The sequence below is a fragment of the Pelodiscus sinensis genome, chromosome 1, assembly GCF_049634645.1.
Source record: "Pelodiscus sinensis isolate JC-2024 chromosome 1, ASM4963464v1, whole genome shotgun sequence".
NCBI classification, from domain to species: Eukaryota; Metazoa; Chordata; order Testudines; family Trionychidae; genus Pelodiscus; species Pelodiscus sinensis.
The window spans coordinates 230240822-230266446 of record NC_134711.1 but is presented as its reverse complement, the minus strand read 5'-3'; the positions used below and the strand labels follow the sequence as shown (position 1 = coordinate 230266446).

The 25625-nt window shown below is 47.4% G+C and overlaps 2 protein-coding genes across 6 annotated transcripts in view; one reads left to right on the top strand and one right to left on the bottom strand.

Annotated features, from left to right (window-relative positions):
• The window catches only part of NMS (neuromedin S), a 34814-nt gene that overhangs the window by 8975 nt on the left and 214 nt on the right, over positions 1 to 25625 (bottom strand). The window contains exons 2-4 of the mRNA XM_075917050.1: positions 24665 to 24757; positions 2061 to 2254; positions 782 to 837 (exon numbers count right to left, since the gene is read on the bottom strand). Of these exons, the coding sequence (XP_075773165.1) occupies positions 782 to 837; positions 2061 to 2196 (192 nt within the window). The 5' untranslated portion in view covers positions 2197 to 2254; positions 24665 to 24757. The remainder of the gene's footprint in view (positions 1 to 781; positions 838 to 2060; positions 2255 to 24664; positions 24758 to 25625) is intronic.
• CHST10 (carbohydrate sulfotransferase 10) overlaps positions 24950 to 25625 on the top strand; it is a 32816-nt gene continuing 32140 nt past the window's right edge. For 2 of the 5 annotated variants that reach the window (XM_075916997.1, XM_075917007.1), the window contains exon 1: positions 25152 to 25288. The gene's annotated coding sequence lies outside the window, so the exon portion shown is untranslated. Of the gene's footprint in view, positions 25289 to 25625 lie in introns of all 5 variants that reach the window. The other 3 variants (XM_075917026.1, XM_075916987.1, XM_075916981.1) reach the window with 3 other exon arrangements.

Genomic DNA, 25625 nt, shown 5'->3' with positions numbered 1-25625 from the left:
TATACTGCATATATAAGTAATATAAGTAATATGTAAGTTATATACATATAAGTAGTATGTAAGTAATATAAGTAGTATAAATAATATGTAAGTTATGTACTGTGTATATGCTAAATATATGGTAAGATATATACTGTATATTAACCTGTATTTTAGTAAGAGATATTTTAGTGTTAATAATATTTTGTCAAGGCATTTCCTGATTCAGCTATCTGACACTGAATGTGTATATTTTGTTAAAATAGGTAGCAAAGGGCCATTTTAGATATATTTGCAAATCAGGAGGTGATCAAGTGGACATTCCTCCAGGTCATGTTGTTGTTATTTCATTGTTTTTCAATTCAACCTCAACTGTACCCTAGGTTTGATCACTGCATTGTCTTATATTTCAATTAATTTAGGGTAATTGTAAATACACGAGTAGTTTATTTTTAGCATTGTATTAGCTTGCTTATTCTCTTAGTAAAGCAGATATAAATGATATCAGCCTTGTTTCTCAGAATTGCAGTATGGTCAATGATCTACAAAAAGCACAAGTGAGCCCCTAGACCCACTCCTGAACTACCCTCCCGTTAGCCTTCAACTGCATACTTTTGTCCATGTTTTGTTAGCATGGTGAGCAAAGAGTTTTAATAATGCTTCCTTAGCCACTGGCTAACCGGAAAATGTTCAAGTGTACTCTGTTTCTCATTCCCTAATGGAAATTTAGCCTTGTTTCTGGTGCCCCCTGCACTGTGTTAAAAATATGCTTCCAGTTGATTGCCATGTTATGAAACCCTACCTCACTTTGAGGAATGTCTGGAGCATCCATAGTGCGAGAGCCAGGCTGAGGAAACCCTGTTGAGATAAAGCATTCACCAATGTAATTTCCAACGAAGGGTGACTGCCCTTCATTTAAAAGCTACCCCAGTACAAATTCAGAGAGAGGATTCTCCAAGAGCACGTGGAAGCTATAACCGATCAACAACTAGGGTACAATTAAATCCTAGCGCAGGCTAAAACAGGAGGGCTTAGCAGGGATGCTTGGCTTTGCTAATTTTGCTAAAGCGCCAAAAAAGGAGGTATCGTCCCACTGGGGAACGCTAGAGCATCCCCCCACCCCCGTGCATTGCCTCGGCAGACCTAGCTGCGGGGATGAGCAGAGAGGAGCATCCCAGTTCAGCACCCTGGACAGAGGCGCCGGCAGAAGAGACGGTCTCCAGCCTTGTCTCCTCCAAAGTTTCCCCGCTCGCTTTGGCCTCTTGCCCAGTCCTAGCACTGACAGCTGGTGCCATTGGGGGTAGCTCCGCTGAACGGAGGGGACACTGGTCCCACGGCTGTGTCCATTTCCTCTCTGCCCGACACCCGCTGTGGCGGCGGGGGGGCCCTTGCTCTTTCCACAGACACCTCCCTCCCCGGGCACTGTTGGAAGAACCTGCTGTGCACCTCTTAGGCTCAGCAAGCAGCTCCTGTCTCATCCTGGTGCGGGACACATTCCCCGGCCCCCTCCCGCCCTGCCACTTCAAAGGAGAACTGCTTAGCCTTAAGAACCGCAGGTCCCCTTCTTCTGCGGGGTTTGAGAGCGGACAGCCACGTCCTTTGCTTAAACAATCCGCAGCCTTCAGCCCTGCAGCCTCCTGCTCCTTGGAAGAGCCTGAGGCGAGAGTCCAGGTCCCGCCTAGTTTGGACCCACCAAAATAGGACATTTCTGAGAGGGAATGTATGTGTATCAGGATCTGCCATCTCCCGTTGTATTCATGTGTATATGTAGCATATATAGTATACAGTATACAGCGCATGAATACACCGTGAGCTGGTAGATCCTGATACAGATACATTCCCTCTCAGGAGTGTCCTCTTCTTTGAAAGTTCAAATATGGTAACCCTAGGACCAGCTGAGCTCCGAGTGTGCAGGGACCCCAGGCTGTCCGAGTGGCAAAGCGGAGACGGGGGTGTGTGGGTGGGTGTAGGGGTGAGGAAGAGGAATGAGTTCAGCTTCCAGTATTAGCCCAGTTGTAGTGACTATTCTTTGTCCATCTGGCTTAGGTACGGAGGAGGCAGTGTCGGGGCTGGGGTCTTACCTGAGCTGAACTGTAGCGCACAGAAGCAGTAGAGAGCGAAGCTCAAAGGGAAGGGGGACGGATGCCGCTTCATTTTCAGCCACCGGTTCCTTCGAGCTGGGGACAGACTTCGGTGGCTCTGCCAGGACCGGAGCATTTCACAGCAGACGTCAGCTGGCCGGGAGGGTGCTCAGCCTGTGGGCGACTGGCCCAAACTGGAGAGCGGTATTTGTGTTACAAGTTGTAGCCCATGGCACGGGGAGCCAATCAGCACTTTGCACGGGCCTGGGTTTCTCATCAGTGTCACGCTGTGCCCTGCTTTACGCAGCAATCTCTCTTAACTCAAGGCCATAGGTTAAGGGTGCAGGAGCGCAGAATGGCGAAGTGTCGAGTCTTTGGTGCATCTCTGTGTGTAAAGAACGCTCGCCAGGAAAACCGCCCTTATGCCAGCAGGCTGGCTACATACATTGTTGCTGCATCACAGACTTTCTCGTTATTGCATGCACACTGGTCTGCCTACTGATAGGTAATCAGAGCTCAGCGAAAAGTTTGCTAGGAAAAATTAACTACAATCGATCTGCAGTTCTTTGATTATTTTTTTTAACAAGACTAAAATGTTCCTACAAAGTAGGTATGAAATAGCTACGGATACAATATTTCTACTTAATCACTGTTCATTGGGAAGCCGGTGAAGTCTAGTGATTAGGAAGTCATTTATTGAAACCACTTCAAAAGTCTAGCTTATCAATAACAAGGGGAAATGAAGCAAAAAGAAGCATTTCAAATGAGAGAGGCTCAGGTTCCTTAAAGTAGAAGAGAGTGATGTACGTTCTGCTTTAATAAATCCAGGGAACTATTTCTCCTTATGCCCACTCTGGAAAATAAAGCCTTTAAAAGAATGGGAAATTTTATATAAGACAATAGTTGCCTTATTTGCCAGTTTTATTAAGTAGGTCATCACTTGTAAGAAGATTTCCTTTCCATTACTTCCCATTAATGTCTAAATGTAATCATTTCTAAATGCCATGTATCATAGTATCTTCATGTGTTGTAGAAAATGCTGGGATCAGTTCAGAAGGAAAATGCAATTCTTCAGCTTATTCTGCTATGATCACTGAGTTCTACTTTGAAGTGTGCTGCCAGGTTTTATTCTGCTTTGGTTCTTGGGGGGGGGGGGGGGGTATTTTACGTTGTCACCAGAACATAGCAAAGGCAGATTGCGCCTGATTTCCTTTTGTGTGTGTTCTAAAGCTTTCGGCATGCTGCTGTAATTATTTTTTCTCCAGTTCCCTACAGTTTACACGAGCTAAAATATCCCTGATACGGTGGGCGATTGCAGCTGCCACAATGGGTTGCAAAAGAAGATGATTTTTTCCCCAAGAGCTTTTCGAGTGTAGATATGCTTGATTGAAGGGGTAGGTGGCTGGTGTAGCCGACCCGTTCCTCAAAGCTTTTCCCTTTTCCAGCCTTCCTGGGTTGTCTGAGCCATCTGTTCAACAGTGCCCATGAGAGCTCCCCTTTCCACCATGTTTAGAGCTATTTGGTTGGCCGTGTTGTCTTTGCAAGGTATGAAAGGCACGAAGAGTTTTGTGTATCATTGATACACAATTGGCACTGCAGCCCATGCTGTCTTCTGTCCTTCAATACTTGCACACCGACACTCCACAGGTCAGAACTGACAGGACTGCTTCCTTGGAGAACGGAAATAAATTAGCCGATTAGCCAAAGTAGTACGATTCTGTTCCTGAGAGGACACGCAAGCGGGACAGCAGTAGCTGGCGGTGGATGATCTGAGAACCACTGGTAGAATGAGCCGCCTCAGAATAGTTGTTTTCACCTCTTACCAGTACGATGCGAACGGGTGGCACTTTTGCTACCCCACCGCGATTTTGGTACAGAGGGGTCTAGGCTGTCCTGGGGACTCTGCTGTTGTTGAAGCTGGTCTGCTATCATCCTCTGCAGCAGCGTGACTAGAAAGAAGAGCTCGAAGGCTGGCTCTGCATGAGGTTGGTGGCACAGCACGCGGAGGGTTTTTGGTCTCTGCGGAGGACAAGCGAGAGATCTCTTGCGTGATTCCTGCCGGGGTTAGAACACCTGCTTCCGATAGCCCTGGGCCACACACATTCCTCAGTGCCATAGGGAAAGGCATGGGTGCGGGGGAGGGGTTACTGGCTCACTCATAAGAATAGCCAGCTCTTCAGTAGTGTTGATCCTCAGAGTACTGGTATGTCAGTAGCACCATTCTCATTTTATTGATGGGGAAACCACATAGAAACAACGTAACTCGCCTAAGGTAACCCAGGAGGCTAGATACGGAATCCAGGTCTCTAGTCAAGCACCTTAGCTTCTAAACTATACTTGTTTCCATGAGTCTAGTACAGTGGCCTCCAACCTTTTAAAGCACAAGATCACTTTTTGAATTTAAGTGCAATCCAAGATCTACCTCTAATATAAATACCCTTGTCCCTCCTCCTTTCTGCCCCTTCTCTGAGGCCCTGCACCCGGTTCTCTCCATCCTCCCTCTCTTGCCCACCCACCCTCACTTTCACCAGGCTGGGGCAGAGGGTTGGGGTGCAGACTCTGGTCTTGGATTAAGGGATCTGGAGCATGAGTGGGGCTCTGAGCTGCTCTTGGGGCAGACAGGTGGGTTACTGGAGTGGGTTCTAGGTGTAGGCTCTGGGAGGGAGTTCGGATGCAGAGATGCTCAGGGCTAGAGCAGGGCTTTGGGCGCAGGAGGGGGTTTATGACTGGGGTAGGGTTTCAGGATGTGGGCTCCGACTGGGCACTGCTTACATCAAGTGGCTCCTGGGTGGTGGTGCAGTGAGGCTAAGGCAGGCTCACTCCTGCCTTGGCCCTGAACCACTCCATAACGCAGCCAGCAAACTCACTCCCGAGTCCTGTTGTGTCCCCTCTCTGCTCTGTGGAGAAAGGATACAGAGTGGGAGTGGGCATCTTGATCTCAGCACCCTCCTCTCCCTCCGCTGCCCTGCTCTGCACAGAAAGCAGAAGGCTCCTGAGGAGACAGCTCCAACGTAAAAGGCAGGAGGTGCGCAGCAGTGCGGGAGGGCAGCTGAAGTGCTGGCACTTGACAGACTCTTGGCCAAACCAGACAGGATCACCTGTCAAAGGCTCCAAGATCTACCACTAGATCCTGATCTACTTGTTGGTGACCACTGGTCTAGTAGCTGGGATGGAGGGAGAGCAAAGGGAGCTAGCATCTGCGTGGCGAGGGACTGACTCCAGCATGGGAAGTTCCTAATACTGCTCCTAAGGTAGTTCCCTAGTGGCTGTTGCCCTGTGCACTGACATCTCACCCAGGGGCTAGTCCCCTTGTCCTATCACCTGTCCCACCCAAACAGCTGGTACACATGTTCCTGCCCCTCCCCAAGGCCAAGTGTCTCCGAAAGAACTCAGCAGTGGCTGGAAGGTAGGATCAGGCTGGGCCAGGGAATCCTACCTCATCCACAGCAGCCACTTTGAGCTCATGTGCCACAGGCCAATGAGGAGTGCCATGTCTCCCCCAAGCTGTGCTCTCATTTCTCCCCACCCTGCCCCACACCTGCATTTTCAGAACATAGCCACATACTGATCAGCTCTCACCCTGCCAGATGTTGTGGGGGCAGAAAACACTGGTGGGGAATGGGAGGACAAATAAGAATATTGGGGGATGCTAGCATCCCCCCCACACACACACACACACACATACCTGGTTCTGCCTCCCCTGGATTCCAGTACCTCTTTCTGAAGCCTGTATGTGGCTTTCCTGGTCAGGTCTATGCAAATTTGGACTCAAGAGCCTGTTTGGATTTGTTAACCCTCATCAGTAGAGCTTTTTTCACAGCAGGATAAGTTTGGAGTTGCTGTTGAGAGCAGGCAGTCTGAGTTCTTCTGATGTAACTTCATTGAAATTAATGGAGTTGCACCAGCATAAAATAGGAGTAAAGTGGGGTGGGGGTGGGGAACTGAACTCAGCCTCTGGCTTGCTTGGATCTAGTCCATGAGGCTTGGGGCTCCCCCACAGCATTGGGGAGCTGGCGCTGACACTGACACTGAAGCCCCCACCTCCCCTGCAGGACTGGAGCACCAACTCTGGCTCTGCTTCATGGGCCAGTGTCAGGCAAGCTGGGCCAGATCCGACATACAGGCTTTTCCTCATTGGGGGAGGAAGCGGCTCCATGTGCGGGCACTCACCCTCTCCCACCTCACTTCGGCTAGGGAAACAGCAGAGCTAAGGCTTCCCCCCCCCCCCCCCGGCTGCTCTGAATGGCTATAATCGTGGCCAATAGGAAGAGCAGGGGCGGTGCCTGGAGATGGAGAGAGACATGGAGCCATATGTGCCCCCAGGAAACTGTGCTAGGTAAGTCCCCCCCATGTCAGACGCCACACCCCATCCCACTCCTGCACACACTCTCCAGCCCAGATCCCCACTCTGCCTCTCCAGCCCAGATCCCCACTCTGCCTCCTGCATCTCCCATTGAAGTCAATGATATTACTTATGTACTCAAAATTAGGCACATTTAAGGACTATGCTAAAATAAGGCACATAAGCTCAGTTATTAAAACATCAGTTACAATACTCAAAACAGTAGTGTCCCAATGAAGGTATAATAATCAGGGGAGGAATAGGAGTGCATGTATTTAAAGAACAAAACACACAAAACAATTACTGCATGGAAAATTATTAACACATTCTCTTTCCTTAAACCAAATTTCTTTTTCTCCTCCCGTATATTTCATTTCAGTGGTGTTAGCTGAAGAGACAGCATTGCCAATAGATTTATCAGTGCCAAGCCAATTTAATGAGTTGTAATTTTACTGTACAAATGAAATCCCTGCTTGGAGGTCCAGAACTCCCTGCACTAGGAGAAAGAGAGGCCATGAGAACTGAAGTTAATTCCCTGCTCCTCAGCTCTACACATGCACACATACAGACAGGGAAAAGAAGGCACTTTGCTGAGGTGATAAGAAGCAGAGAAATTATCTGTGGGAGTCAATAATTTTGGAATATAGCTAGTCTCAGTAGCATTTCAGCACCTGTGACTTCCTAACAAAAACATGCTGTGACTAATAATTGAAGAATATGGAGAAATTTGGCTGAGACAAAAGCAAAGAGGAGGGCTGGTTTCCAGTTTGTAAATGGTCTCCGCAATGAAAGTTTGCATGTTACTAAAGAACTACAGAAATATCGGCAGGATTTAGCTACACTGGCATTCCCATTACATTCTAAGGGTATGTCTACACTACCACCTTAGTTCGAACTAGGGTGGTAATGTAGGCAACCGGAGTTCAAATGAAGCCCGGGATTTGAATTTCCCGGGCTTCATTTGCATAAAGCTGGGCACCGCCATTTTTAAATGTCCGCTAGTGCGGACTCCGTGCTGCACGGCTACACGCGGCACGGAGTCCGCACTAGCGGACATTTAAAAATCGCAGCACCCGGCTTTATGCAAATGAAGCCTGAGAAGTTCAAATCCCGGGCTTCATTTGCAACTCCGGTTGCCTACATTACCACCCTAGTTCGAACTAGGGTGGTAGTGTAGATACACCCTAAGTTATTGAGTCTGAGTTCCTAGTGCCCTGCACCTTCTGTGGTCCTTCACAACTGAGCAGAGTGGGTCTACAATGCTACCATTCTGATCTATTAGCATTTTACACCCACCCCGCACTCAGTGTGCAAGGTGGTGGAGAACCAAGCCCATTGAGACCTACAGGAATCTTCCAAGTGCTGACCAGCTGATGTGATGTTAAATGTGACAGTCCCTGTTCACTCATTATGTGTCTGTAATGGGGTGCACTCGCGAGCCAAGTGCATGTGCCGTCTCTCTCTCTCTCGCTCTGCTGTTCGGTGATTTAGCCCTTCAGCTGAGTCGCAAACAGTTTGTATGTTAAATGAAAGAAAGCAACTCCTTTCCAGAAGATAAGTCCAACAGGGGCCCCTTTGTAATATTTCTCTCTGTTTGCCTCTGCTCTGAAATACAGCGATGCCCCCAGGGCTTCTTCCCTGAAGGCAACATCTTCACCCTCTCAGGACCTCTCTGGCTCCAGCCCTACTGCTGAGTTGCTCTAATTCAGTTCCTCCACTCAGAGAGCCTCACTTTCCAGGCCACTTGCCCCCTAGTCATGGTTGGGGAGATCTGGACCTAACCCAGTCCAGAGATCTTGTAGATAGCAGCTATGTACAATGTTCTTTTTAATAACTGCTTTGTTGCTAGCATTCCCTGGGTCACTTCCCCATGATTCCAGCACAATTTTTCACCCTTACCTCAGGGCCTTGTCCTGATGGAATCCCAGCAGCCAGCCCAGTGCACCATCTGTTCCTGCTCTAGCAAGGAACTGAGCTCACTCAGAACTTTCAGATCTTCTTATAAGATACGTCTAGACTGTGGCACTATTTTGGGATACCGGAAGTATCCTGAAATAGCAACGCTGCATCTTTAAATGCACCCAATATTTTCCAAAATAACAAGTGTGCTATTTCGGCATCCCTGTAACCTTCATTCCATGAGGGTTAAGGGATTTGTCAAAATAGTGCCTTATTTTGAAATTTGGTGCTGACTACATAGCACCAAATTTCAAAATAAGCTCTTTCGACCTAGACTTGGAATAAGCTACACAATTTCCATAGCACAAATTGCGTAGCTTATTCTGACAGAAGGGTTCTGTCTAGACGCATCCATACTGACCTACGGACTCTAATTGACTGCTACGTTAAGCAGCTTGGAGGACCTCTCTATAGCCTTTTTCTGGGATGAGGTGTGACCTCCAGCAGGGGGCCTGAGGGCCTAGTCAACTCCATTACAGTGTCCTACACATTCAATCTGCTCTGTTTTAAATTAACCTTTCTCTTTCAGAGTGAGACTGATTTTTTTCAAAGCATCTCAAAACTGCATGGATTTACTCATCCTGCTAATTTCTGTGTTTGTTATATACCAAGACATCACCTGCATGGAAAAGTGTACCAGGCAAACCTGTTAGGATCCAAGAAAATCATTTCTGGAAATGTTTGGTGCTGAATATATGAGGAATGGACGCATAATGAAACAGTATGTTGGAAACAGGATGATGCAGAAAGAGGGCTTTCCCAGAAGACTGCTTTAGCATCTAACTCTCTTTCTCTGCACACACTTTTATTAAGTTATGCAAGGTCCACACACATGCACTGGGCTTCAGAACTACAACCATCCCCACACACCAGCCAGTGAGTTCTTCTGTTTTCTTTCATTTTTCTTTGGCTTTCCCTAGATAGAATATAACACTGAGGCATGGATTTTGAGAGCAAAGGGAGCCACTGATGTCCTCAGTTATATTTTGTACTCCCTTGCCAGCTTTCTTAGTCATGTGAAGACATGTGGATACATTTAGGCTGTGTCTAGACTGGCCAGTTTTTCCGGAAAATCAGCCACTTTTCCGGAAAAACTTGCCAGCTGTCTACACTGGCCGCTTGAATTTCCGCAAAAGCACTGACTTCCTACTGTAAGAAATCAGTGCTTTTTGCAGAAATACTATGCTGCTCCCATTCGGGAAAAAGTCCCTTTTGCGCAAAACTTTTGCACAAAAGGGCCAGTGTAGACAGCTCAGATTTGTTTTGCTCAAAAAAGCCCCAATCATGAAAATGGCGATCGGGGCTTTCTTGCGCAAAAGCGCATCTAGATTGGCACGGATGCTTTTCCGCAAAAAGTGCTGTTGTGGAAAAGCATCCGTGCCAATCTAGACGCTCTTTTCCGAAAATGCTTTTAATAGAAAACTTTTCCGTTAAAAGCATTTCCGGAAAATCATGCCAGTCTAGACATAGTCATATAGTTCACTTTATGGCAGTTAATGTTTTCCAGTTTCTTTCATAGGAAAGTCCTTGTATTCTAAGTCCTTGTATTGCCGGCTGGAATCCATCCTAGGGGAGATATAAGCCCTTATATTACATATATTATTTGTCAAAAAACTGGCATTACCCAGGTCCTTCAGGTCAGGGGACGGGTGGTGGGCTGGGGTGCAAGAGTCAGGCCAGGGCCTTGTGCATATGAGGGGAGTCAGGAGGCTGGGGGCATGGAGAGTGTGAGAGTGGGTGCTGGAAGGTGAGGAGGAGCTTAGGGCATTTGATGGGGCCTTCTGCCGCCCCCTCCCCGCCACCAGGGGCCTTCTGTCTGCCCCCTCCCAACTTCTCTGGTGCTGCAGCCAAGAGCTGCGGGTTAAGGGTTTGGAGTAGAGGGGTTACTTACACATTCAGGTGGTAGGCAAGATAGCGGCGCCCCAACACCTGCTCTCCACTCTCTTGGGGTATGTCTACACTTGCACCCTCTTTTGAGAGAGGGATGCAATTAAGACAGTCAAAATTGCAAATGAAGCCAGGATTTAAATATTCCTCATTTGCATATTCACGATGTGGCACTATTTCGAAATAGCGCTATTTCGAAATAACAGATGCTGTTAAGACGCAGTTATTTCGAGAGAAAACCCTTCTCTCGAAATAACCCTTATTCCTCAATGAGGTTTACCAGTTATTTCGAGAAAAGGGTTTTCTCTCGATATAACCATGTCTTAACAGCGTCTGTTATTTCAAAATAGCGCTATTTCGAAATAGTACCATAATGCAAGTATGCAAATGTAGCACAGGATATTTAAATCCTGGCTTCATTTGCACTTTTGAATGTCTTCATTTGCATCCCTCTCTCGAAAGAGGGTGCAAGTGTAGACATACCCTTGGTGGTGTAACTGCCCCCCGTGGTCACTCAGTATGGCTCTCCCCTGCAATCACTGACCACTCAGTGGCCACTCTCAGTATTGCATCCCTTCTCTCTGTGCCCCTCCCTTTCCATGTTGTGGAAAACAATCCCATTCCTGGCACTTCCCATTTTCTTGGCACAGTCAAGCCCTGAGCTTGCTTTTAAGCTAGGATAAGAGGAAATTGCATATCTAATTTGGTGGTCCTAGCTCTTACTGTTTAGGAGGAGCTCTTGAACAAACAGACTCCCGGCGGGACCGATAGACAGACATTTCTAAAATATATGTTTTTTGGAACTGCAATGACTGCTTCCCTAGTATCATTGGCAGGGGATGTTGTGAAAGGCAAAACTAGGGGATGCCATAAGGGATGTTGTAAAGGTCAAAAAAGAGCTAAATAAGTTCATGGAAGACAGGTTCATCTATGGCTATTAGCCAAGAAGGTCAAGGAGGCAACCTCATGCTCTGGGTGTCCCTAGATACTGATTGCCAGAAGCTGGGAGTGGATGACAGGGGATGGATCACTCAATAATTGTGTCTGTTTTGTTCAATCCCTCTGAATCATCTTAAACTGGCCTCTATCAGAAAACAGGATACTGGGCTAGATGGACCACTGACTCAGTACGGCAGTTTTTATATTCTTACGAGAAGCATTCAAAACGGATAGCTACAGATTGTAATCTTGATGTTTTCTCCATGATCAGACTTCAGTGAGGTGTCAAGCAGGGCAGCTATCTGGAATGTGTTTCAATAGGTTTGCCTAGGGGTAAGTTAGATAGATGTTCAGCATACAGTATAAAATGGTCTTCATAATATAAAATGGCATTCACAGTTTGATACAGGCATGACAGCCATAAAGGTTCTCCTTAAAATGTGAAGAATGAACACTTTTTAGAGCTAATACAAGACTCAGTTTCAGTAAACTTATTTGGAGAATTCTTTCTGTGTGTTTAAGACACGGGTAGGGAACCATTTTTGGCTTGGGGGCTGCTGACCCACAGAAAAATCAGTTGAGAACCACACACACGTGAGAAACAAAAAAGAAAAACAAATCTTCACTGATGTGGCTGCTGACTGGGAAGGGGAGGGACACGCCCCACATTCTCCTCACACACCAGAGTCTAGGGGCCCAGGCTTGTAGATTTTGTGTGCTCCAGCCCCATGGTGAGGCAGTGGGGGAGCTGGAGTGCCAGTGCAAGCTGCCCAGTGATGGAGGGGGCTCTCAGTCTCAGGTCCCAGATCCAGACAAACAGGGGGCCATATCCAGCCCCCAGGCCTGAGATTTCCCACCCATGGTTTAAGACTAAATCTTTCTCTTTGCAGGGAGCAGGCTTAAAGAGGCCCACTTTTATGACAAGTCATATGTACACTTCAAATTTTGGTCAATGCAAGTTGGGGTGGTGTCCAGCTGCCAAACAGTACATATCACTTATACTCATGCATAATTTGGCTGTTTGCATTGGCGTTCCATGTATTCACTAGAAGCGCTTCTGGGCTACATCTAGACTGGCATGATTTTCCGGAAATGCTTTTAACGGAAAAGTTTTCAATTAAAAGCATTTTTGGAAAAGAGCGTCTAGATTGGCACGGACGCTTTTCTGCAAAAACACTTTTTGCGGAAAAGCGTCCGTGCCAATCTAGACGCGCTTTTCTGCAAAAAAGCCCCGATCGCCATTTTCACGATAAAGGCTTTTTTGCGGAAAAAAAATCTGAGCTGTCTGCACTGGCCCTTTTGTGCAAAAGTTTTGCGCAAAAGGACTTTTGCCCGAACGGGAGCAGCATAGTATCTCCGCAAGAACACTGACAACCTTACATGAGATCGTCAGTGCTTTTGTGGAAATTCAAGCGGCCAGTGTAGACAGCTGGCAAGTTTTTCCAGAAAAGTGGCTGATTTTCCGGAAAAACTGGCCAGTCTAGACACAGCCGTGTTGATGCAAAGTGAGATGTACCCTAAGTAGGTATCCCAACATGCCACATTCTTTTCTCAAGCAATGGATTACCACTGGAAATACTGAAATGCCAAGAGTGATTCTGGAGGCCCCAGCCTTCCACTTCTTATGAAGATCTACACTGGCCACATACCTTGCCTTACAAACAACACCCCATTACTACAACCCAGAATGGTAATTGCCTTTTTTACAACAGCATCACACTGTTGGCTCACATCCAATTGGTGATCCACTATAAAGCCCTGTTCTGTTACTAGCCAACATTCCCCATTTTGTATTAACACTTTTTATTTTTTTCCTTCCTAAATGTAATACTTTACATTTCCCTTTACTGTCTTTCATCTTAAGCATTTCAGACCAATTCTCCAATTTGCAAAAATCATTTTGAATTGTAATACTGTCCTCCAAATGTTAGCAACCCCCTTCAGGTTGGCGTCATCCATAAATTTTATTAACACACTCTCTATTCCATCATCCAAGTTGTTAATTAAAATATTGAATAGTACTAGCTGCTTGATCTTTCTGTCTTTGTATTGATTTTTATATGAAAAAACAGGCTATAAAATACAAAAAGATAGGCTTCAAAATACCACACACTTCATGGGATAGCTGATAGAATTTTACAGTTTTATAACTTGTCAAAGCTGCAAGACCAGACAATACAAAATTGTACAGTACTACAAGGACATAACATTTTTCAGAGGGGGATTTCAGTAATAAAATAGAGGAAGATATACATAATTAGGAAAAGGAGAAAAGGAAGGAATGAGGGAAGGCAGGGAAAAGCAGAAGCGGTTAGGTGGAATGGAAGTTTGGCTTTCTTTGAGCAGTTAACATTTTTAATCTGAACATATCTAAAAACAGGTCCCGTAATTCTTTGAAATTATATAATTACTCTGTAATGGCAAGACATTCCTTCTTTCTGAATACCACTGATATCCTCCACATAAGTCTACTCTTCTTCTTCTTTTGTTGGTAAAATCATGCACTTAGTGACCATTGCAGGCTTCAAGAACCAAAGTCTTGGTAGGTGGTGGAGTTAAACCCACCTTAGCAGGTACATAACCTAGGATATCATATTCAGAAGAGGTTTGGCTGTTGAAATTGAGCACCATTTTAACTCTTGCCCATAGCTCATGCATCAGGGTCCCATTTTCCTTACTGAAGTGACAACAAACAGAGGATGAGGCCTTTATCTTGTGCAACCTATTTAGCAGTCAATAATTTTAAACAAAACCTTTTGTTGCATCAAGCACAACATAAGAGCTGCAGAGGCATTTTTAACATTATGTAAAATGCTGGGCCCCAGTGATTCTTTTAAGTGCTATGATAAATCCTCTTCCCTTCCTTTCACAAAGAACTTCAGATAATGCAGTTCCTCTTCAGTAACAGTGCATATGTAATGTACATGGGCCTGCGGAGGTTATGAAGCATTTCTAAGGTTCCCAGTAGTTATAGGGCCTATATGTTTATAATTTTCCCAATATTTAACCATTTGGGCTGGAATTTTCAATGCCAGCTGTTTGCCTCAGGCTCTCTCTTTTGTGTTTTTTTTTGTTTGTTTCAGGTGAATGGTTCAGCCATTTCTGATAACAAAGCTTGGGGAAAATAGTTTGCTTATGTCCTAGGGTGCCCCATGCTTCCACTCTTTCTGGGTGGGCTAGCACCATTTTCAAATTACTGTCAGCCACTATAGCCCCTACAGGGCTCCCCATGGCTACAGGTGCAACCTCCAATGCACAGAGGCCGTCTGGGATTTACTTGAGCTCGAGCCGGGTGACTTTGGTTTTGGACTTAATCTGCCACACCACCAAGCAGATGATGTGGTTGCAGCAGCAGAGCCTCCAGCAGCGGAAAATGGAAGATGAGGACAAGGATGAAGAAGAGGATCCCAAGCAACTTAGAGGAGCTGCTACAGGAACAATACAGTTCCATTTCTGAGCTTGGGAAACCAGTGTCAGTTGCTGGGAAAGGATCATTCTGCAGACTTGAGATGACCAGCAGTGATGAGTGAATTTTAGGGTGGCAAAGGCAGCCTTTTTTTGGAGATCTGTGCTGAACTGGCCTCTGAGTTATGATGGCAGCCCAGGTGGTGTCTCCTACCTGTTGAAAAGCAAGTCACCATTGCCACCTGGGAGCTGGCAACCACTTAATATTGCTGGTCCACAGCAAACCACTCTGATGGAAGCCAACAGACTTACATATAAAAAATGGGGCCATTGTCATGCAGGTGTGCGATACCATGGGGAAGGTATGGTCGCACCAGTTTACATAGTTTGGTACCGTATTTTCCGGCGTATAAGACGACTTTTTATGCTAAAAAACATCCCCCCAAAATCGGGGGTCATCTTATAGGCCGGGGCTTTTCTCGCCCCGGAGGACACAGACTGCGGGACCTCGTGGTCCCGCTGCCTGTGTACTCCAGGGTGAGAAAAGCTGCTCCGCGTCTCCCTGGTCTGCAGACCAGGAAGACGCGGAGCAAAGCCGCGGGGGATGCCGGCAGCGGGGCAGCCCAGGCACGCCTGGGCTGCCCCGCTGCCGGCGTCTTCAGAGGCTTTGCTCCCAGTGTCCCTGGTCTGCTGGAGACGGTCCCCAGTAGACCAGGGACACCGGGAGCAAAGCCGCAGCCGTGGCGGGGTCCCGCGTCTCTGAGGCTTTGCCAGAGCAAAGCCTCAGAAGCGCGGCACCCCGCTGCCGCTTCGGCTTTGCTCCCGGTGCCCCTGGTCTGCTGGGGACTGTCTCCAGCAGACCAGGGACACCGGAAGCAAAGCCGGGGAGGCGGAGGGGCGCTGGGGCGCTGCCGGTTGGCCTCTTAAGGGGGGGTAATCTTATACAGCGAGTATAAGACAAAAACCTATCTTTTAACTAGAAAATTAGGGGGTCGTCTTATACGCCCAGTCGCCTTACACACCGGAAAATACGATAATTATCAGATTATTCATAGTTCAGTATCCCTGAGGTTCCCCAACTTTTTTGAGGCAGTTGGTGGGACTTATGTGCTTACTGTTTGTTCCTTGCACCCAGCCTAAGAGTTAATCAGCAGGAAGGGGCATTGCTCTAAGGACAGGTTGACGACCATGGCAGGTTCGCAAACACAAATGCGGGGTGGTGTGGAAAGTTTCACAATGCTAAGATGTCATGTAGTCTGTGACAGTTACAGCACTTGGACAGAATACAAACTCTCTCATTATATTGTATGACAGCAAGAATAAACAATGATCTTAATGCATCATTACTCAGCAAGTCCTGTAGTATTAAGAAAATGATGTAATTTCAAACATCAGACAAGATTTTTGTTGGCCTCAAACACATTTCAGCATGTTGGAAAAGATTTTTCAATGCCTTATCCTTCCTTATTTCCATACAATTCCATTCAACACTATGGATTTATCCACCCAGACCACTAGAGTTTTAGTTTAAAATAAATGCAAGTGAATATACATTAGAAAAACATTTTGCTTAGACCTGTGCAAACCTGAGAGGATTGTTTGGTGCATGCAAATTTGACTCTTCCTAAGGTATACATCAGTACTGGTAATGAACTGAAGGGCTACCTGGAGACTTAGACTATACACTACCTCAGATCCAGGCCTGGCCTTGGGGCAAGGTGAGCAAAGCGGTTGCCTTGGGCCCTGTACCTTCAGGGCCCTGCACTGTCCATAGGGCTGGGCTGCTAATGAAGGCCATGCACTTCATAGGCTGTCATGGTGAATTCCCCAGCCCAGAGTACACACAAGCCACATGAGCTGGGCCTGACCAGCTGCCCATGAAGCTTGTGGGGAGCAGAGCAGCCTGTAGGACCCATGCCCGTCCAGCAGGGGAGTTAGTTCAAGTCCTACCAGCTGCTTGGAAACTGCACAGCCTGCTGGCAGGGAGGGCACAGCCCCACTTATGGCTCTGATCTGGCCCTTCCACCTGCAGGGAGCTTCCCATGCTGCTGCTCCCTTTGCAAGGCTGCAGAAGAAGTCCCTGCCGTGCAGTTCCCTTTCTCTGGGGCTACTTCCCTCGCTTGCCAGTGTAGGGATAACATCTTAAAGTATTAAAAATGATTCCCCCAAGTGGAAGTGACTCCCCATAATTTGTTCCCCACAACTAAAAGTCTAAGTAGTATAAGTTTAAGTAGAAGAAGCATATAAGTGTTTAGATTTATTCTTGTTAAAGTGTTTAGATTTAGTGTTATCAAGCTTGATAAGTGTTTAGATTTATTATTAATTATTATTTGTTAAGATTGTTAAATGTTTACATTTATAAATTATTGCCCCTCTAGAATATAATTTGTTAGGAATGTAATATTAGGTCATGTAACTTAAAACTGTTAAAAATATAATACTATGTAGCCAGAAACAGCTCCCCTCTCTGCGTCCCAGGGCATGCTCAAACTTTTGCAAGTGGCTGCTTGTCAAGCCACTAACTCTGCTCTGGGAGCCAAGCCCTGTAATTGACTAAGGGTATTGTTCTTCAAAGCATTGTGAAGCAATTAACCCTAATCGCAAAGTGAAACATTGTAACTATAACAGTAACTAACTCAGCAGTCAGAGAGAGAATGTTTTAAGTAAGAAATGCCACCCAGAAACTTTTATAACTTTTTGTAACTACAACTCTTGTACATGTAAAATTATTATTATACAAAATACTGTATGTGAAACATTAATAAGGGAATGTATGTAAGAGAGAAAGAGTGCTTGGACAATGAATGAATGAATGGTTTGAGAGGTGCCAGCCTGAGAATGAAACATCAAAGGGCTGAAGAAGGCGTCAGGCGCCAGTGCAACCAAAAGGTGTCAAGTGGAGAAAAACTGGAGGTCCACCCTATGAGATCACTGACAAGCACCTGGCAGCCACCCTGAAGACATCAGCATGATGCAGCAATTCCCATAGACTGGCATAGGAAGAAATTCCTATAAAGATTAGACCAAAAGACTATGGAGTCAGAGTAAAAATTTTGCTGCCAGCCCACGAGGAGCTTCAGATGCGCATCTGATCAGGACTTCGCTCCCCACTACCATCACTTGTGTACAGAATACCTGGCCAGTATTCTGTCACAAGCAACTTCCAGGCTGGTAACTATAACAAATACATAGAACCTGAATGAATGGATGAATGATTGAATGAATGTTTTATATATATATATATATATAAAGGTGTATAAGGGTTAAATAGTGATAGGAATATGTAGCTAAACAACGTTGTTTGCTTCTATCTTTTCTTTATTATTATCTTTACAATAAATGTGGCTTTTTGCCTTCTCCTCCTCATAAGATCCTGCTTGCTTTTATTGGTGCGCTCCACCTACAAACTTCACCTTGCTGGCAAAGAAAACGCTGCTGGAGCCAGGGCCTTGCGGTGTTGAGTACTCACCATCCACCGGCTGGGTCCAGGGCCCCACTCCCAGCATCCTGCTTTGGGCCCTGCAAACCCTTTGGTCGGGCCTCCTCAGATCTCCACGAAGAACCCAAGCACACACATTCAAGGTGGTCTGTTCTGTGCTAGAAAAAGGATCTGTTGTTGACTGGTGCCAGGATAAAGTGCAGCTGAATTAACGCTGAACATGGCTCAGCTGCAAGTGTTTGGCAGGCAGACCGCTTTCAGCTCCATTTCAGAAATGGAGGCACAACAGCTGAGCCTATGTCTGGCAACCACAATCTACAATAGGTCTTTTTTTCCCTAGTGTAGACTAGGTCCCATAAACCAACCTGTGCTGGAGATGTTGGGAAGAAAAACACCAGACAAAAAGAGGAAAGAAGTTGGGCCTCTATTATGGTGTCTGAAAATTTTCCATGCATCTTGCAGAGATTTTAGATTCCTAACATCTAACATCTTAGATGCCTAACATTCCTAATTTCTAACATTTTCCTCACTCAATTTAAGCTCATTCCTTCTTGTCCTGTCCTCAGTGATAAAGGAGACAAAATAATCCTTTTCCTCTTTATGACAACCTTTTATATATTTCATATATGACATTTTATATATGACAATATTTTATATATATTGCCCTTCTTCAGTTGTCTCTTCTCCAGACTAAACAAATCCATTTTTTTCAGTCTTTCCTCAGGGGTCATGTTTTCCAAAATTGTATAATTTTTTGCTGGTCTCCTCTGGACTTTCTCCAAGTTGCCCACATTTTTCCCCAAGTGTGGTCCCCAGGATGGAACACAAATAGTGGAGCCCATATCAGTGCTGAGTAGAGTGGAAGAATTACTTCTCAAGTCTTGCTTACAACATTGTTGCTAATGTACCCTAAAACGGAGTGGCAACCTAAGGCACACTTGGCAATTTTCACTGGCTTGTGAGCCACCCCTCTGGATACAGGGTGCAGGGAACACTAGCCCCCGGCTCGGTGTGCTGCTATTTCTCTTCTCCCGGCTGGGACAGGGTTCATGTTAGTGTGGCACAGCAGCAACAGCCTTCCTACCCCGGTCCCTGCCAAGAATTAAGGTGCTGTGGATGCTTTGCTGGCAGGCAGCCGGAGCAAGGTGGCTTCCTGTGACACGTGGTTTCTGGAGCATTTTTCAAATCCCTGCCACCCACTGTGGCTACCCCACCACCGCATGCTGCACGGCCTCCTCCCTCTCTCCCCAGTCCTGCCATGCCACCTCCTCCTCCATCTCCAGGCAGGCGTTTGTTGTTATTACAGTGGCTGCAGCCACAGCCATAGCCATTGCTGGAGGCGGGGGCAGGCGGCAAGGCTGGGTCTTAGGCAAAACCCAGTGGAGCCGCTCCGGGACCTCAGCACTTTGGAGGGGCCACACGGAGCCTGGCTGTAGCACTGCAAGGCAGGGTCCACTCAGGCTCGGCAGGTGCGCTCTGTGTGCTGCCGCTCTCTCCCCTACCCCTCCCCACGCTCCTGGGGGAGAGGCAGCACATGGAGCTGCTCACTCTGCTGCTCTCTGCCATGAGCCAGGTCTGGCGGGGAAGGTCGGAGCTTTCTTCACACCCCGCCCCTGCATGCCCTCCAAGTGTGAAGCCAGGGCTAGTGCTGCAGCCTCGCAGCTGTGAGGGCTCCCCACTGTGTGCAGGAGAGGGGGGCTGAGCTCCCTCCCCATACCCACGCTGCTGGGGGAATGGCCGTACACTGTCTGGAAGCTTTTCCCTGCTGCAAGGGGATGCAAAGCCAGGTAAGCATCCCCCCTCATGCCCAGTCCCCCACATCCCAATCACCCTTGTTCATTCTCCTCCCCCTGCCAAGACCCTGCATCCTCAGCTTTTGTGTTGGACATAAATTAAAATTTTACTTTATTTAAAAGGAAGTTTGATAAAGTAACATGAGAAAGTTAAAACGCTTAATCTGGATAATAAGTTACATTAAACCAGACCCCCGAGCTGCAGCTGGTTCAGAAAATATGGTCACCATACCCAGCCTGTCCCCACCCAGCCACCTCCACCCCCTTCTTCCTCCAGCATACAGATGTGTGAATAAGTTAAATCTCGGCATGCCACTTCTGAAAGGTTGCCAACCCCTGTCCTAGAATGATGTTTGCTTTTTTGCAACAGTATTACATTACTGATTCATATTTAGTTTGTGATCCATTAGAACTCCGAGGTCCCTTTCTGCAGTACACTTTTCTATGCAATTGATTATTTCTTCCTAAGTTGCCAGTAGACCATACCTGTTAACTTTAGTGTCCATGTGGTTGCAGTTGCCATTCTCATTGCCTGCAGAGAGAAGTAACTTCCAAGGTAGCTGGGTCCTAGTCCATTCTAGGCATTGTAGATGGTAAAACAATAGTAATAACTAGACTGAGGCTAAGTCTACAGGGGATAGTTAAAATTAAGATATACAACTCCAGCTATGTTTGATTCAGTCTTTGGCGCCATCTCCACAGTGGGAGGTCAATAGGAGAAATGCTCCTATCGACTTCCCTTACTCCTAAAAAGGAGAAGGAGTACTGGCACCGATGAGGCCACCCTCAGCATTAGATAGAGGGTCATTATTAGACCCACTAACTCAGATGCTGGAAGATGAATCACCAGAGCATTGATCTGTCAGTAAGTATAGATGTGGCTACAGTTCTTTGTATCAGTAGGTCTCAAAGCAGTTTGTAAAGGAGTCCAATATCATCATTTCCATTTTATAGAAGGGCAAATAGAAGCACAAAGAGATGAGTGACTTGCCCAAGTCATCCAGCAGCTGAGTGGAAGAGCCTGGAATAAAACTCAGGTTTACCTGAATCCTCATCTACTTCTCTATCCACTTTAGGTCACACACTGCCAGGGGTGTGTGTCAGGGGGTGTGTCTAGACTACACCTCTCTGTCAACAGAGATGTAAATTAGGCACATCGAAATTGCTAATGAAGCAGGGATTTAAATATCCAATGCCTCATTAGCATAAATATGGTAGCAGAAATAAAGCCTTTTTCAACATTTTTGAGGAATACAGGATCTGTCAAAAAAGGCTTTATTTTGACAGATCCACGTCTAGACTGCCGTTTTTTTTAAAAACCTCGGTTTCGAAAAAAGCCGTGGCCATATTAAAATCCCTGCTTCATTAGCAATTTCAATGTGCTTGATTTGCATCCCTCTGTTGACAGAGGGCTATAATCTAGACGTAGCCCCAGATGAAGGGCAAGTCTCTTAAAGGAATGGTCTACTGTATTTTTAACGATAATCAATATATCGTATGAGGCACTGGTTTGATGTACTTTCATTGGCCTGATCTGCTTAATAAATTGTGTATAACATCTGCACCAGTTACAATTTCCATGTGGCCTCTTTGGTCAGCGTCCAGTAGGACACATTTACACTACAATAGCCAAGCCTAAAAAGGCATGGATTATAGTGACTAAATCCTCATCTAATAGGGGTGTTGCCTTCTGGTTAGCTATTGAAGGAAGAAACCATTTAATTTAGTACATTAAGTACTACTTCCTGGGGCTCTGAATAAGGTATGATACATTACAAGTTAGTGACTGTGAGAGAATCTTGGAGTCAAACTCCCTACACTGGTTAAACCATATGATGAGAGTCTGAGAAGGGTGAAGCAGGAATAATAGAAGTGGGTAATAGGTTTAAATTGAAGTGGACTTGCCCTGCTCTAATTTGTACTTTCTTTTGCTCTATCACTGTAGAACTTACACCACTTTGAACTCACCTACTAAAGTGTAATTTATGACTGATTATTTCAAAGCTCTCTATGGGATTTAGACACTCAGTTCCCATTGACTGTATTGGAGATTGGACATCCAAATCCTCTAGGCAGCTTTGAGAACCTTTCTTTATAGCTTTATTGTCTCTGAATCTGAACCTCTGTCTGGAACAAATAATTATAAGGAATAATCCTGTTCCCAAAAAAGCTATTCTGATTCTTGACAGCACGCCCGTTATTTTGAAATAGCTTTTGAAATAACAGGCATGCTATTCCGATGTCACTGTAAATCTCCTTCCACGAGGATTAAGGGACATTTCAGAATAGCGCAAATAAGCTATTTTGAAATTAACTCAAAATAAACTGTGCAGTTTGGGTAGCTCAAATTGTGTAGCTTATTTTGAGCTAAGGGTGCAGTGTAGACGCATCCTACGACTTCAATATGTTCTGGGGTGGCACAGTGTCTGGATACACTGAACTCTCTGCATAATTGGAACCTTAATTTGTTTAGCCACAGAAGTGCCCCTGAAATTAATGAGAACTGTCTGGCTAAGTCCTTTTTAAGCGGTCTTTGAAAATCTCAATGTATGTCTTCAGACATTAATTCATTATCTATTTTTTCATATCACATATGACCCTGCACTCTAATCATTTGTATTGCAGGAGGTTTCCAACTTTTTCAAAATTCTGTTTGGCCATTTATTTCATAAGAGAGAACTTGTCTCACTACCCACCTCCTTTCCTTGCATCTCAGTTAGCTCTCTGAGGGTACGTCTACACTACAACGTTAATTCGAACTAACTTAGTTTGAATTACTTAATTCAAACTAAGCTAATTCGAACTAACGGATCCAGACTAAAAAACTAGTTCGAATTAGCGTTTTGCTAATTCGAACTAGCATGTCCACACAGAGTGGACCCTGAACAGAGGTTAAGGATGGCCGGAAGCAGTGCCGGCAGGGCATCAGATGAGGACTTAGAGCGTGGAGCTGCTGTCTCAGGCTAGCTGAGGGCTGTGCTTAAAGGGACCCGACCCCCACCCTGGACAGACAGTTCTCAGGGTTCCCCGCTTGCAAAGCAGTCCTGGCTTGGAGTTCCTGGAGTGCCCACACTGGGCACATCACAGCACTCGGCCATCAGCCCGGCTGCACTTGCCGCAGGCTGCCATCCGGGGGGAGGGGACAATCGGGGGGCTGCAGGAGAACTTCCACCCCGAAAAGCCCGCAGAGCCAGCCCAGTCCTCCCCATCGGGGGCTCGTACCCCATCCCTCACCTCCTTCCACTTACCCTTCCCTAGCCCCTCTTCTTGATGTACAAAATAAAGAAAACGTGGGTTCAAAAATAGAATCTGTCTTTATTGAACAAAACTGGGGGAGACTGGGAAAAGGAGGTGGGAAAGGGGAAGAGAGAGGCTGGGAGAGGGGAGGGCAACTAAAATGATCAGGGGTTTGGAACAGGTCCCATATGAAGAGAGGCTAAAGAGACTGGGACTTTTCAGCTTAGAGAAGAGGAGATGGAGGGGGGATATGATAGAGGTCTATAAAAGCAAGAGTGGTGTGGAGAGGGTGCATCAAGAAAAGTTCTTCATTAGTCCCCATAATAGAAGGACTAGAGGACACCAAAGGAAAGGAATGGGTAGCAGGCTTCAAACTAGTAACAGAAAGTTCTTCTTCACAAAGCAAAGAGTCAACCTGTGGAACTCCTTGCTGCAGGAGGCTGTGAAGGCTAGAACTGGAACAGAGTTTAAAGGGAAGTGAGATCAAGTCATGGAGGTTGGGTCCATGGAGTGGTATTAGCCAGGGGGTAGGAGTGGTGTCTCTGCCCAAGGTTTGTGGAAGGCTGGAGAGGGATGGCACAAGACAAATGGCTTGGTCACTGTCTTCGGTCCATCCCCTCCAAGGTCCCTAGGGTTGGCTGCTGTCGGCAGACAGGCTACTGGGCTAGATGGACCTTTGGTCTGACCCAGGACGGCCATTGTAAGCTCAGGGCTCAGGGTCGGGGGTCTCAGTGGACCCCCTTGATTCTTTTGCACACCTGCTCCTGGGTGGCCAGGCAGGTAGCTCTCCTGCCCAAGCCGGCCACTTTCCTGTGCCTAGTGCGGAGTTCGTGGACGAGGTCCATGATGTCCGTACTAGCCCAGGCGGGTGCCCGCCTCTTGCGGTCCCAGGCAAGCTCCCGGGAGCTGCCAGCCTGGTCCCAGGAAGAGGGGGAGGGCTGGGGGGCATCGGGTGGGTGGCTCGATCTGTGCTAGGTGCAGGGTCTGCTGGCTGGGTGCTGGCAGGCTTGCACCTGGCACGGGCACTGTAGCCAGCCCGTGCCCCTTTAAGGGGTCCGGGGCTGGGAGGGGGACAGTAGAGTTTCCCTGGTGTTGGCCAGAGTGGCCACCAGAGAAACCTGGGGAGGGCTAGCCTCCCACTAATTCGAATTAAGGGGCTACACACCCCTTAATTCGAACTAGCTAGTTCGAACTAGGCTTAATCCTCGTGGAATGAGGATTACCTAGTTCGAACTAAGCGTTCCGTTAGTTCGAATTAAATTCGAACTAACGGAGCTTTAGTGTAGCACCTATGAAAGTTAGTTCGAACTAACGTCCATTAGTTCGAACTAACTTTGTAGTGTAGACGTACCCTGAGTTATTTATTCTCCAGGATCACCTAGGGAAGGCACTGGGAAATTTACAGCATTGCCAATTCCAAGTGTCAAAAAATCATGAGATACATGAGATGTTAATAGACAGTAAATGTGGGGCTCTTTTATATGATCTCTGGGTGTTTGAGCCTCTGGGATACAAGGTCACTAGAAACCTGCTAAGAAAGAAAGCAGAGAATCCCATGTAATCAGCTGACTCCAGGAATTGGGGTTTAACAAGTAATACTCACCAGTTGATTGTACATCTAGCAGTAGCAGCCTTGCATTTAGGCCTCGATTCTTCGATGTGATCTACGGGCAGATTCCTGAACTGGTCCCTGACCCTAAGGAAATGGAGATCCAGAGGGTAGGACTGGGGCTTTGGAAAGTCCACCGGTTAGGCTTCTCCGATTAGATAAATATTAACCCGGCTGGACAGCCCAGGACGATTTGCACGTGGGGATTTCAGCGAGCAGCGCCGCAATTAGAAGGGAGGACGGAAACTAGGTCCCCGGCGCTGGGGGCTGTGCTGGGTCGCGCGTCAGGCCCGGGGAGGGAGCAGGGCGGAGAAGCCGCCTGGGGAGGCGCTGCTGCGCCTTGGAGGTGGGGTCTCGCCTGCGTGAGCCCCCCCGGCCCCGGCAGGGAGCGGGGCTGCGGCGGGGCCGGGCCGGCCTCTCCTCCCCGAGGAGGCGGGACGCGAGCTCCGCGGGGCCCGGCGGGATGGAGGAGGAAGCGGCGGCTCCAGGCTGGCCGGGGAGCCGCTGAGCCCGGGTGAGGAGGAGACTTGGGCGGGGCGCGATGCAGCCACCAGAGCCGCTTCCCCCGGCCGCCGAGTGAGGGAGGCCCCGGCGCGGCTGGGGGGGAGCGAGGCTGCGGTGAGCGGCGCTGGCGGGCCCGGGTAGGGGGGGGGGTGCGGCCGCCGCGCTCCCCTGCTGGCCCCGCGGGGCTCCGAGCGCAGCGCCCACCCCGCGCGGGAGGCGCCGCCGCTGCCGCCGAGCCTGGGTCCCGGGGCGGGGAGGCCTGGCTGCAGGGCGGGGGGGCCGCGCCGCTCCCAGCTCCTCTGCCGGAGACTTGTCTCTGCGGGGCAGGGATGCCGCAGCCCGGGCAGAGAGTCCATCTCCCCCTGGGCCGGAGCTGCGGCTGCTGCTCCCGCTTGGTCCTTCCAGCCTCCCTGGGCGATGCAAAAGGGCTGCGAAAAACCAAGTGGAAATG